This window comes from Musca autumnalis, unplaced genomic scaffold (genome assembly GCF_047663935.1).
Source record: "Musca autumnalis isolate F117 unplaced genomic scaffold, ASM4766393v1 scaffold_5, whole genome shotgun sequence".
In the NCBI taxonomy this organism is placed as follows: Eukaryota; Metazoa; Arthropoda; class Insecta; order Diptera; family Muscidae; genus Musca; species Musca autumnalis.
The window spans coordinates 31,404,312-31,417,276 of record NW_027412088.1 but is presented as its reverse complement, the minus strand read 5'-3'; the positions used below and the strand labels follow the sequence as shown (position 1 = coordinate 31,417,276).

Sequence of the window (12,965 nt, the reverse complement as noted above, 5' to 3'; positions counted from 1 at the left end):
TTCTCTTTGCTCATCTTCGTAAATTTCACACACAGGGTTGCATTTTTTTGTAACATGGTACCAAGTGTACATTTTGTTAAAAATACTTAATGTAAAAAGAAGGTATTTTATAAAAATATGTTATACAAATTTTAAAATGCTTATAACAAATAATCATTTTATGCTTTAAATGATTTTTTATGCACAAAATTCATTGCAAAACTAAATTTTGTTTCAATTTCTCTTACTATGTTTTGCAACTCTGCCTAACAAGAATAACCACCACAAAGAGGAGACAAAAAATCGTAAGACAAGTCGCTTAAATGTAAAACAGCACTTATACCATTATTTACATCCCTGTGAACTCTCTGTTGACGTCCCCTATGAACAGCTGATCAAATCAAAACAAACAAATTAGATTTTTCAAATTCTTACACGACACCAAACCAAATTCCGAAAAAAATTCCTTCAAAATGGACATCTCAGCATTATCTGAGGATAAATTTGATGCTGTCGATTGGATAAATGAGAATTTCAAAAAATACAGTGAAGAAAATCATCGTTCACAGACTAATAAGAACGCTGCAGATTCTAACAGTGGTGGTGATGATAAAGTGGCAATAGAATTTATCAATAACTATGTTTCCAAACTCCAGTTGTATGTCCAACAAGTCAATTATGCTGTTGAGGAAAGTAGCCAACAATTAGTTGCTAATTTACCAAAAATAGTTAAAGATGTTAAGTCACTCCATTCAGATGTACGATCTCTTCAGGGCCGTATGTTGGAAATGCGTCAAGGTAAATGCACAAAACGACCACAAAAACGCGACAAAATCGATTTGTCGTCAATGAGAGACGTACCTAAAATTTTCTGACCGACATTTTTGCAGAACATTTCGAAGCTGAAAAACGTCATCTTGTGATACTTTTATAGCGGCTCGTAAAATAAAGGAATAGAAATTTCATTAAATTTTTTCGTTATTTTTTCATTAAATTTTATATTATGCTTTCATTTCCTTTCTATTTCATTAAATTTTATCCTAAATTTCATTAAATTTTATCCTATGCTTCTTCTTCACGACGATACTCTTTTCATTTCCTTTCTATTTCATTAAATTTTTTCGTTATTTTTCATTAAATTGTATATTATGCTTTCATTTAGAAGTGGCAGCTGTGCAAGAAGAAACCGGCGACTGTATGGCCACGTTAGAAAAGTTAAATTCCAAACAAATTAAGTTGCAGACAGCCAAGGAATCTCTACAGGAATCAGATGGTTGGGGTAACTTATTGTCACAATTGGAGGATAGTTTTGAAAAGAATGATTTGAAGGTAAGATTTAATTTAAAGTTAACAAGAAATTAGTGTCTTTTCAGAGATCTTCTGCCGATAGAAAACGTCTTCAAATTTAGAATACTAGGCAGTTCTGCAAATAAGATCTCAGGAGATCTTCTGTTGTATCTACATAATCCTAACAGGTGCGCTGTTTTCTCTAGAAGAAATCAAGAGGCCATCTGTTGTCTCTAGAGGACATTGCGAGGTCTTCTGTTGACTCTCCAGAATACCTCAAGAAGTCTTCTGTTGACTCTAGAAGATATAAAGAGGACTTCTGTTGACTAGAAGACCTGAAGAGGTCTCCAGATGATTTTCAAAAGTTCTTCTGTTCACTCTGGAAAACCTTAAGATGTCTTCTTTTGACTCTAGAAGATCAGAAGAGGTCTTCTGTTGACTCTAAAGGCCTTAAAAGGTCTTCTGTTGTCTTTAGAAGACCTCAAAATGTCTTCTGTTGACTCAGGAAGACATTAAGCGGTCTTCTTTTGATTCTAGAAGACCAGAAGAGGTCTTCTGTTGACTCTAGAAGTCCTTAAAAGGTCTTCTATTGTACCTAGAAGGCTTCAAAACGTCTTCCGTTGACCCTGGAAGACCTCAAGAGATCACCTGTTGTCTCTAAAAGACCTTAAGAGGTCCTTAAGTGGTCTTCTGTTGTCTCTAGAAAATCTATAAAGGTCTTCCGTTGACTCTAGAAGACTTCAAGAGGTCTTCTGTTGACTCTGGAAAAACTCAAGAGGTCTTCTGTATTCTCTAAAATACCTTAAGAGGTCTTCTGTTGTCTGCAGAAAACCTTAAGTGGTCTTCTGTTGTCTCTTGAAAACCTATAAAGGTCTTCCGTTGACTCTAGAAGACTTCAAGAGGTCTTCTTTTGACTCTGGAAGACCTTCTGTCGACTCTAGAAGGCCTTAAAAGGTCTTCTGTTGCCTCTAAAAGACCTTAAGAGGTCTTCTGTTGTCTCTAGAAAACCTATAAAGGTCTTTCGTTGACTCTAAAAGACTTTAAGAGGTCTTCTGTTGACTCCAGAAGGACTTAAAATGTCTTTTTTTGTCTCTAAATGACTTCAAAAGGTCTTCTGTTGACTTTGAAATACCTTAAGAGGTCTTCTGTTGTTTGCAGAAAACCTTAAGAGATATTCTGTTGGCTTTAGAAAAACCTAAAGAGATCTTCTGTTGACTCTAGAAAACCTTAAGAGGTCTTCTGTTGTCTCTAGAAAACCTAAAAATGCCTTCCGTTGACTCTAGAAAACTGCAAAGGTCTTCCGTTGACTCTAGAAGGTTTCTAGAGGGTTTCTGTTTACTCTGGAAGACCTCAAGAGGTCTTTAGTTGTATCTAGAAGACTTCAAAATGTCTTCTGTTGTCTTTGGAAGAACTTAAGGGGTCTTCTGTATTCTCTAGAAGACCTTAAGAGGTCTTCTGTTGACTCCAGAAGGCCTTAAAATGTCTTTTGTTGTCTCTAGAGGACTTCAAAAGGTCTTCTGTATTCTCTAAGAGACCTTAAGAGGTCTTCTGTTGACTCTAGAAAACCTGAAGACGTCTTTAGGTCTTCAGTTGTTTGTAGAAGACCTCAAGATTAAGATCTTCTGATGTCTCTAGAAGACCTGAAGAGGTCTTCTGTTGTCTCTAAAAGACCTGAAGAGTTCTTCTGTTTTGTCTAGAAGGCTTAAAGTGGTCTTCTGTTGTCTCTAGAAGACTTCAATAGGTCTTTTGTTTTTTTTTTTTTTTTTTTCAATATAGAAGGTCTTTTTACTATAGATGACCTTTAGACGATTCTACGAGGTTCTATTGGGTCCAAAAGCCATTATGTCAATTTTCATTACCCATTCTTAAACTTATTTTCACTTTTCTATTTGCAGAGTGTTTGTGATAAAATCGCCGCCTTACAGAAGAGCTTACAAGCCCAGGAACAGTTACCTGGTCACGAGGAACGTAAGTCTCAAGTTGAAGACTTTAAAAATCGCCTTGAAGCCTTAGCCTCCCCCAGTTTGGTGCAATGTTTTGCCGAAGGCAATATTGAGCAAGCTCAGCGTTACGTCAGTATCTTTGCTGCCATACATCGAAAACCACAATTATTGCAATATTATTCCACAGTACAGAAAACAGCATTACAACAGCAGTGGAAACAAACCATTGAAATGCAGGCCACCGAAACGGCTGGTCAACAACAACATTTTCTCAATCTATTCTATGATCAACTGTTGGAAAATTGTCAAAAACAAGTTAAATGGTGTGGTCAGGTATTTGGCGCAGGAGATGAAGAAGCCATCCAGCAGCCGTTGCGCATGTTGGCAGAATTATTGCCATCGCTGCAGCCTTCACGGGATAATCACATTTTACAATTGTTGAAGACATGCAATGAGCGTTTGGAACTTTTGCAACAATTTGCCCAGGCTAATCACAGCTTTGTCCTGCAATTGAATGCGTATTTGGAACAATCATCCATACAGATAGGTGATGATTTGAAGCAACAATTGGCTCATGCCATCTATGAATATTTCCATAAATTCATACAACAATACCCACGTTTGGAGGAGACACATCTTTCAACACAGGTCGATAAGGTTTTGGTGTCACAATCACATGCCAGTGATGCTGTGAGGCATTTAAAGGATAGTACCAGCAAGCTGTTCGATTGGCTCCACGAGGCCCTTAATCGTTGTTCTAATATTACCAACGATTTGGCTCTCTGCAAGTTCATCAATTTATTGGGAGGCATCTTCAAACGTTTGCTGGAACAATTTTCCAAGACGCAACGTCAATTGACTTTGAATATTGGCTCAAATGCCAATCAAACGAATTCCGATAGTAATTGGTCAATGCTGCAATATACTTTGGCCTTACTGGAATGTCTTGCCGATTATCATCAGAAGCTGCAAAAATTTGAAAAGACCCTGCAGGAACGTTTGACGCTATTAAAACAAAAATTGGAAGAATCCAATAAGAAAAACCTCAACATCTATCAAACCTATGATTCGGGAGAAAGGCACAGGATTCTAAAGAACATAGACGACTTGCAACAAAAACGTTTGGAGTCACAGTTGGACAATGCCTTGAATAATGTGGGTATTTTCGCCAATATCTATGAGTCGTTGAAAACATTCTTTGGGGAAACCCACGACATCACTTTGAGCATATTACTACAACCCTTGGAATCCCATTTGGCTGAAATCCAACCACCAGCCCAATTGCAACAGGGTCATATGCAAGATATGCCCACCTTTAGTTTTGCTCCCCAGGAAAGTATTACACAAATTGGCCAATATCTTTTGACATTGCCCCAGCATTTGGAACCACTACTGCTGTCACCGTCCACCCTACTCAAACAAGCCTTGGAAATGTGTCACATTAAATATGCCCAAGCCATACCATCAGCCGATATTCTCCTCTCCCTTGTGGTGGCACAATGTTGTGTTCTCTACCAATCTCAGATACTACAAATCAAATCTTTATCGAATGCCTCTTCTAAACAATTGGCTGTTGACATAGAATATCTGTCAAGTGTTGTTGAGGAATTGGGTTTGTCATTGACCACATCGTTAACGCAAATCTTGACATTGCTCAAGGCCTCGCCGGAAAATTACCTGTCGTTGAGTACAGGTTGTGAGCCACGTTTAGTAACGGCCATAAGACAAATGCGCAATATTATTTCAACACAATAAGTCGCATGGCTAACGGTTTTTATTGTTGGTTTTCTTTTTTGCATAATTTACGACTTTGCCGCCCGTTAAATGTGTCGTCTATCTTTTTTGTAATAATTACTATAAAATAGTATTTTTTGCGTAGGCATTCCGAAGAATTTTAATTTTATGTTTACAACAACAGCAGCACATAATTTGCATAGTCTGGCTATAAAAATATACGGTAATAATAAAGTAACAAGTGGCTTATCGAACCGCATCGATCGCCACCTACCCTTATATGGAAGTGAATTGAAAAAATGCAACACTTTTAAAATCAATTTTTGTTCTCAATAAATATTCTTATCTTAAAATATGCCCGAGAAACCATATATGTAGGTAAATGCATACATATATAGAATGGATGTTACAAGAGCAATGCAACCGCATTAAGTGTCGAGAGGTAAGAATGAAAATATTTTTCTTTTCAATTTTTTTTCGTTTTATATATCTATTTATTTGATATTTTCATTTCGTGGCCAAAATTCGATCAAAGTATAGTAGATTCCATCACAATTTATTTATAAGCTTTATAATTTTAATATCCTGATAGAATAATGGTCACCATTCCGGTCTTACTCGCTTTAAGCTTGTATACGATTCTCTAAAAAAATATTGTATACTCAGCATTTGTCGAAAAATCGATATTCTGGAGGGTATATAAAGTTTGTAAAGCATAGAAATAATTATTTGCGTCGCTCTTTGAGTAAATGAGCGATATGACTGATCCTGATGAAATTCTGAGTCGATCTAGCTGCATGTTTGGTCCGAACTAGCTTTAATTTGAGGATCCCAGTGGCCACAAAACTTCTCCCACCAAAAGTTGCCAACATGGGTCGATGTTTTGGTATAGCCCACATATAACAGTACCTCCCGGTTTTAGGTATTTTGAGGATTCTAGCTACAATTTTTAGCCGAACTAGCTGTAATTTGACACGGTGTGCCTTAACCAAATTTAAATGGAAGGTGCTTACACCTGGGAAGTTTTTGCAGATTCTGAAACTACAATGCTCATAGATGAGAAATATCAAGAAACAAAAAAAAAAAAAAAAAATCGCCGGAAGGATTTTCAAATAAATCTCGACTTAAATTCACATTTTTAGGGGTTCTCTAGGTTTTCACGATTTTGCTGGGAAACCGCGAGTCCTACGTAAATGGACTGTATCGCCTCCTTATAAAACAATATCATGCTCAGTGCGCCTTAACTAACTTTTGATGAAAACCGCTTACACATGGGAAGATTTAGCGGATTCTGAAACAGCAATGTTCATAGATAAGAAAAAAAAAAAAAAAAAAACAGAAAAAAATCCTCCGGCGAATTTTTAAATAAATCGCGATCAAAATTCACAATTTTAGGGGTTTTTTAGGGTTTCACGATTTTGCTTGGAAACCGCAAGTCGTATCGAAATGAGTCTAAAGAAAATGTTGTAGCCGTGAAAATTCTCTAGGTTTTACCAATTTTGAGATATAGAGGTTCAGTCCAAATTTTTAGGTTTTTATCTTAAGTCTTGAAGATTTTTCTTGGAAACCGCAAGTTATATCCAAATGGGACTAAAGAAAATGTTGAAGCTGTGAAAATTCTCTACAAGATTGTATGATTTATTTTTTCCTAGGTTGTACCATTTTCAAGATAAATAAGTTTAATTTGGGAAATTGCAGTAATGAGATTGTTTTATAAGGAGGCGATACAGTCAGTGCATTGTCTCAATTTGAACTTCTATATCTCAAAATCGGTAAAACCTACGAAAATATCATAAAGGTCAATCTTGTGGAGCTACAACATTTTCTTTAGGCCCATTTACATAGGACTCGCGGTTTCCAAGCAAAATCGCGAAAACCTAAAGAACTCCTAAAATGTGAACTTAAATCGCGATTTATTTGAAAATCCCTTCTGCGATTTTTTTTTGTTTCTTGATATTTCTCATCTATGAGCATTGTAGTTTCAGAATCTGCAAAAACTTCCCAGGTGTAAGCACCTTCCGTTGAGAGACGATTGAGCACTTATTATGCCGTTGTCCAATGCCCAGGACCGGGAGAATTCAATTGTCAGAGATGATAACGTATGTTCTATCATCTCTGACAACATTCTGCCAAGCCGACAACACTGCTTCTTCTCGCCAAGGGTCTGAAGTGGCTTCAACATGAACAAACTACAGCATCTTAATACGGCAAACCTCCTTACTCGCTCTCTCTGTCTTTACAAATAATTTCTCAATCCGTAGCACTTACTTAATCATTCTCAACTATCTTCTAATTTACTTAATTATTCCTTTTTCTTACTTCTAAACTCGATACCTCCTATGCTATTATTTCCTTTCTTTTCTCCTACCCTTACTATAGGATGAACACAATGGACCATAAGGTCTCCGAGTGGAGTGGCTGTCCAACACGACAGCTGCGCGTCCTTTAACCTAACCTAAGCACCTTCCATTTAAAATTAATTAAGGCGCACCGTGTTGAGGTTCCCAGTTATCGAAAAACTTGTCCACAAACAATTTTCAACATAGATCCAAGGTTTTTGGTACAACCCACATATTTTATATAAATTTTTTAAGCGAACTACCTGTAATTTCACATTTGAGGTCCCCACTTGTCACAAAATTTCTCCATATCAAATTGTCAACATTGGTCCATAACACTTTGATATAGGCCCCATATAAAGATGGCGCCCGATTAAAGACATTTTTAGATACATTTTCTGACCTAATTTGTGCATTTTCACGGATAGCTGTGGTCATAAAATATCCCCATTTTGAGCTGTGGACAGGAAAAAATTCTAATTATTCCAATTTACTTACTTAGCTGGCCCATTACATTGTTATGTCACCCTCGTTGCGCCCTCTACAATCCATGCGACGCATTACATCTATTTCACCCTTAAATTGACAAACGTTTTCTGCAAGGTGGCAGCATTGTTGCTAAATGACGTGGCACATGAACTGCAACCAACTTCAGTTGCAACCGAAGGGAACACGATCTTTTCTTGTGGATGCAGTAGCAGCGAATAGACAACAAAAGAAACTTGCAAAAAAAATTGTAGTCTGGACATAACATCTAACACTGTCCGTTTTAACAAACCGCCGAGTCACGTGCGAGTGCAATTTTATTTTTGCAAATAATTGCTTATTGTGCTCTTTGGATTAAATAAAACAAACCATAAATTACATCAGGGTAAGTTTTCCTTTGCCGCAAACAAGAAAATTGCAATAGGAAAAAAAAAAACAGAAATTTATGGAAATTTCCATTGCAGACCATAGCACGAGGGAATGATAACGGTACTCCCTCGTGCCACCATTATCATTGGTACCCGTCAATGGACATGCAGTTAAGGTCCAAGAAACGCAACAACGTTTATCCATGACAGTTTCCAGTAAATCCAAAATGGCCACAAAGATCGACTGCTGCCATACAATGATGTCATCATAAGCTTACGCCACATAACCTCCACCTAACGTCGTCCATAGCCAGGTTACACCACCATCCGCAATATTGCACAATTTGCCTCAAACAAACGAAATAGCCCAATATCAATCATCTACAATAATTTTGCGAAAAATCATTACGCGTGATCGGATAAAAATCCGTACGGAAACGTGCCTTAACTGCCCATGTGTCCAGCTGTACCGCGCTGCTTCACAGGTGACCTCAGCAAAACGTTCGCCACGCAACAACCCTTGATAGTTCGTCTGTACCAAACGAGTGATACCATCCTATAAAAGCCATCTAAATCATATAAAATCCTCTGTGATGAAATCTACCACAGGCCCGGAACGGTTCAGCCTATACCATCGCACTCATCTGTTCAGAGACATCACCATGGATGCGTATATCAATTTTTGAATCGACAGTGCCGATAACCTGTGAGAAGTCCGGAACTTTTCAGCCCCAACCACCATATACCATCTGTCAATAGTCCGTACTCGGCAGCCCTCTACACCACAATAGCCTCACATTCAATAGCCTTCATCGCCGTCCGGATTATTCAACATCTGCCCAAATCAGTGAATATCATCAACTACCATCATTATACTCTCATAGTCCGTGACTTCCAACATCATCACCTGACAAAAGACCGCAACTTTTCAGCCTCAATCATCATCCCTCAATAACCGAAACTTATCATCATTTTATCAATCATCCCTTCAATAACAGTACTGAACTTTTCAACATCATCATTCTATTGTAGCAGACCGGAATTTTTCAGCCTGGTATCGTCATAATCACCTGCCAATAGCACCGAATTTTCTTTTACCAATCTCAACCCACCTCATGGCCTATCGACGACATCCACCGTCACCATTTGCAGCTAGGAACCTGATTTTATTCCAGTCTTTGTCTACGTCACTTCAGTATTTAAGGAATTATCATCAGAACATTCTCATCATCACAACAAGTAAAAAAGTATCAGTCGGCTTTGCCGACAGAGATATACCCTCAGCCTGTGTATATTGAAACAATTTTTTTCCAAAAAAACGCATGTATTTAGGGAGTTTTAAAAATGTTGGGCGTTTGAACTGACAAAAATGTTGATTAGGATTTAATATCAAAAGTTTTGCGGAGGAGATACTAAAAAGAATGGATCTCCAGCCACTACATATAGTACCATAGGGATGTTTTGCTCAAGAAGTATGAACTTGCCCCTGAAACAACTTTTACCATCGCAATTGAGGCAGCAATGCAAGTTGTTTCAACAAAAATCAAAGTGATTCGAAAGCAGGTCTTAAAGTGAACATGTATCCGAAATTTTGATTGGGAGGTACCGGATGGAGTGGACAAATATAGTCCATATTTGAACCTGATCTATATCTGGTAGATATATTAGGATGTGTAAAGTATGGACCAATTCGGCCACTCTCTTCAAGAGTTATCGTACGCACAATTTTTCCGAACATTTTTGAACTTTTGTGGGGGAGGTACCTGAAGGAGTGGACCGATATGGCTTATCTTCGAACTTAAACTATGTTTGGACAAAATATTACTAAGGCCAAACTTTGGACCGAATCGGCAGACCTGTTCGAGAGTTATTTTGCCCTCCAACCTCCTCACACGGTGTCATAGGGGTTTTTTGCAACTTTCAGGCTATTTTCTCAGGAAGTATGGACTTGCCCCTGATTTAACTTATACCGTCGTATGGAGGGCAGTGAATACAAGTTGCTAAAGCAAAAATCAAAGCGATTCGAGAGATGTTCCTAAACTGAACTTTTCCAAAATTTTGTGTGGGAGGTACCCGACGGAGTGGACCGATTGAGTCCATATTAAAACCTGATCTAAGTCTGGTACACGCTCCACGATGGGCAAAGTATGGACCAAATCGGTTACACCCTTCAAGAGTTATCGTGCGTACAAATTTTCCGAACATTTTCGAACTTTTGTGGGGGAGGTACCGGAAGGAGTGGACCGATATAGCTCATCTTCGAACTTAAACTAAGTTTGGACAAAATATTACGAAAGCCAAAATTTGAACCGAATCGGTTCATCCCTTCAAGAGTTATCGTGCGCTCCAGCCAGCCAGACAGACAGACGGACGGACATTGCTCAATCGACTCCAAATTGTCTGAAACACATTTCGTCCAAACATACTTGGGGTCTAAAACCATTATTTCGATGAGGCACATTTTGCCCGTATGAAAGTGTATATACCCTTCATAGCCTAAAGGCTGAGGGTATAAAAAAATGAAATTAGTCATCAACAGCTGACAAGACAAAATACCTTGCAAGTAAACAAACCCCATGAGAGGGCATTCAGACAGTAAGTCAAAGATTGTAGAGATTAAATAGAATTGTTGCTCAGTATTTGTTTTGCGTCTTAACCCAAATATGTTATCATGCTAATCAATTCTATTTCAGCTTTATTTAAAATTGTTGACAATTATTAGAGATAATAATTTTTTTGCCATTTATACTACCGAATTTATTAACGCATTAATTATACCCAATACGTCATAAGTCATATTGCCTTTAATTATTAAATTTCTGCACTGTGTGCAAATATCATTGTGAATAGTTCCGATAAACTCGATTTTATTCATCATTCCGTTCAGATAAGAACTGAAGCATATTTCTAGGCATATTAGTTAATTTTTGTTATCTAGTATTAAGCAGTGGATAACTATCAAATTTCTGTTAACATCCGATGTTAGTCCCATCTGCTTAATAACAGTAGTGTGTTAATAACAGACCCCGCATTCAAACGAGCTCGTTAGGAAGGGAAGGGTTAAAAGTTATTCATCTTTTATTTGCATAGTGGCACTCAAATGTAGAGATGGGATCACCATATGGGTGATTAATTGTACATATTTCAAATTCCGAATTTTCTACGCATCTGACTGAATTTTGTTAGTCATAATTGTACTGATTAAACAGTAGCACCTGTTTTCAAAATCTCATTTTTTTTAAGAATTTTGGAGACGATCCTTTTATTATTAGCTATATACTAGTTTATCATTCCATATGATTTTTTTTAAATTTGTTAATGTCTATCCCAGACTATTAATAATACTTTTTCCTGAATTTTTAACTGAATTGATCTAGTATTCTGAAATCTACGTTAAGCTCAATTAGACATCAGGATTCAAAATTATAGATATACTTATTAATACCTTTCGATTTTCTAAAAAATAGTGCACAATGGCACAACAAACTGGGATGGACATCCGTTCATTTTGAATCATTTTTTTTAGTTATCCGGTGTATGCATATTTACACCTAATAAACAAATTGTCAATTATTCACGTCGTACTTAAGTAATCAATATTCCCAGAATTTATTGTTGATCTAGTTTCTTATATGTAAGAAATTTTCTATATTGAGTTATTACCCTCTGAATAAATGGATAAGTGAAATGTTATACGTAAATAATTCTTGAGCATTATGGTGTGCTAAAAGGCTTTCGGTAAAGGTAAGGTAGGAGGAAAGGGTCAGCCAATGAAAGTTTTTGGGAGTCCTCATCATCGATGAGATTTTGTAGAAAATCCATTGGGAGGGCATGGTATCCCAACAAACACCTTGGGTACCCATATCAACAACAGCAACATCATATCATTTTTCTTCTTTAAATAAAGCATCCTGTTTGTGGTTGTGAATTAATAATGAATCAATTTTGTTTATGGCTAGTCAGGAGTGGCCACTGAGCTAGACCGAATTTCTTCAATGGCAAGTGTATACCAGCGACATCTTGGTATGCCTTATTCCCCTTTACACTCCAAGCTAGTTACATAACAACATAACATTTGTTCCATAGACCGAACTAAGAAAAGATCTCCAAATCTCTCTGTTTAGTGCTTCGCTTTTTGGAATACCGCGCCTCCATCGACTTGTTTGCGCCATCTATTCTTTAGCCTGCCAATTCTGCGTGCACCGCCATGTGGCTCGAATTTATACGCCTTTTTAGCGGGTTCATCATCGCTTATTCTTATTATATGGCCTAGCCAACGCAATACGTTTAACTATATTGATGTCGTTGTATATCAGATACAGCTCGTGGTTCATACGACGTCGATATTCACCGTCAACGCAGATAGGTCCGAACAATTTTTCTCTCAAACACGCCAAGCACTGCCTTATCTGCTTGCGCAAGTACCCAGTCTCCGAAAGCATACATCAGAACGGGTAGTATCAGTGTTTTGTAAAGCGTTATTTTTGTTTGACGAGTTGTGGCTTTGTTTTTAAAGTGTTTACTTAAGCCAAAATAGCGTCTGTTGGCCAATACAATTCTTCTTTTTATTTCACAACTGATGTCGTTTGTTGTGTTTACGGCGGTGCCGAGGTATACGAAGTCTTTTACTACCTCAAAACTAAAGGAACCAACTTCAACAGTTGGTCCGATCTCAATGGACGCATTGCGCGTCGACACCATCAATTTGGTCTTTTCTCCGATCACCGCCAGACCCACTTTAGCAGATTCTCCTTCGACGTTCATAAAGGTATCAGTTACTTCTTTTACTGATCGTCCCATGATGTCTATATCATCAGCATAAGCAAGTA

General features: G+C 37.5%; 1 protein-coding gene across 1 annotated transcript; it reads left to right on the top strand.

The window, feature by feature from the left end:
* The first annotated feature begins 313 nt into the window (after positions 1-313).
* Positions 314-5,269, top strand: Cog7 (conserved oligomeric Golgi complex subunit 7). The gene is made up of 3 exons (XM_073988752.1): positions 314-777; positions 1,142-1,308; positions 3,162-5,269. Exons 1-3 carry the CDS (start codon positions 453-455, stop codon positions 4,962-4,964), a joined length of 2,295 nt encoding a protein of 764 aa, XP_073844853.1. The 5' UTR covers positions 314-452; the 3' UTR covers positions 4,965-5,269.
* The last annotated feature ends 7,696 nt before the right edge of the window (positions 5,270-12,965 follow it).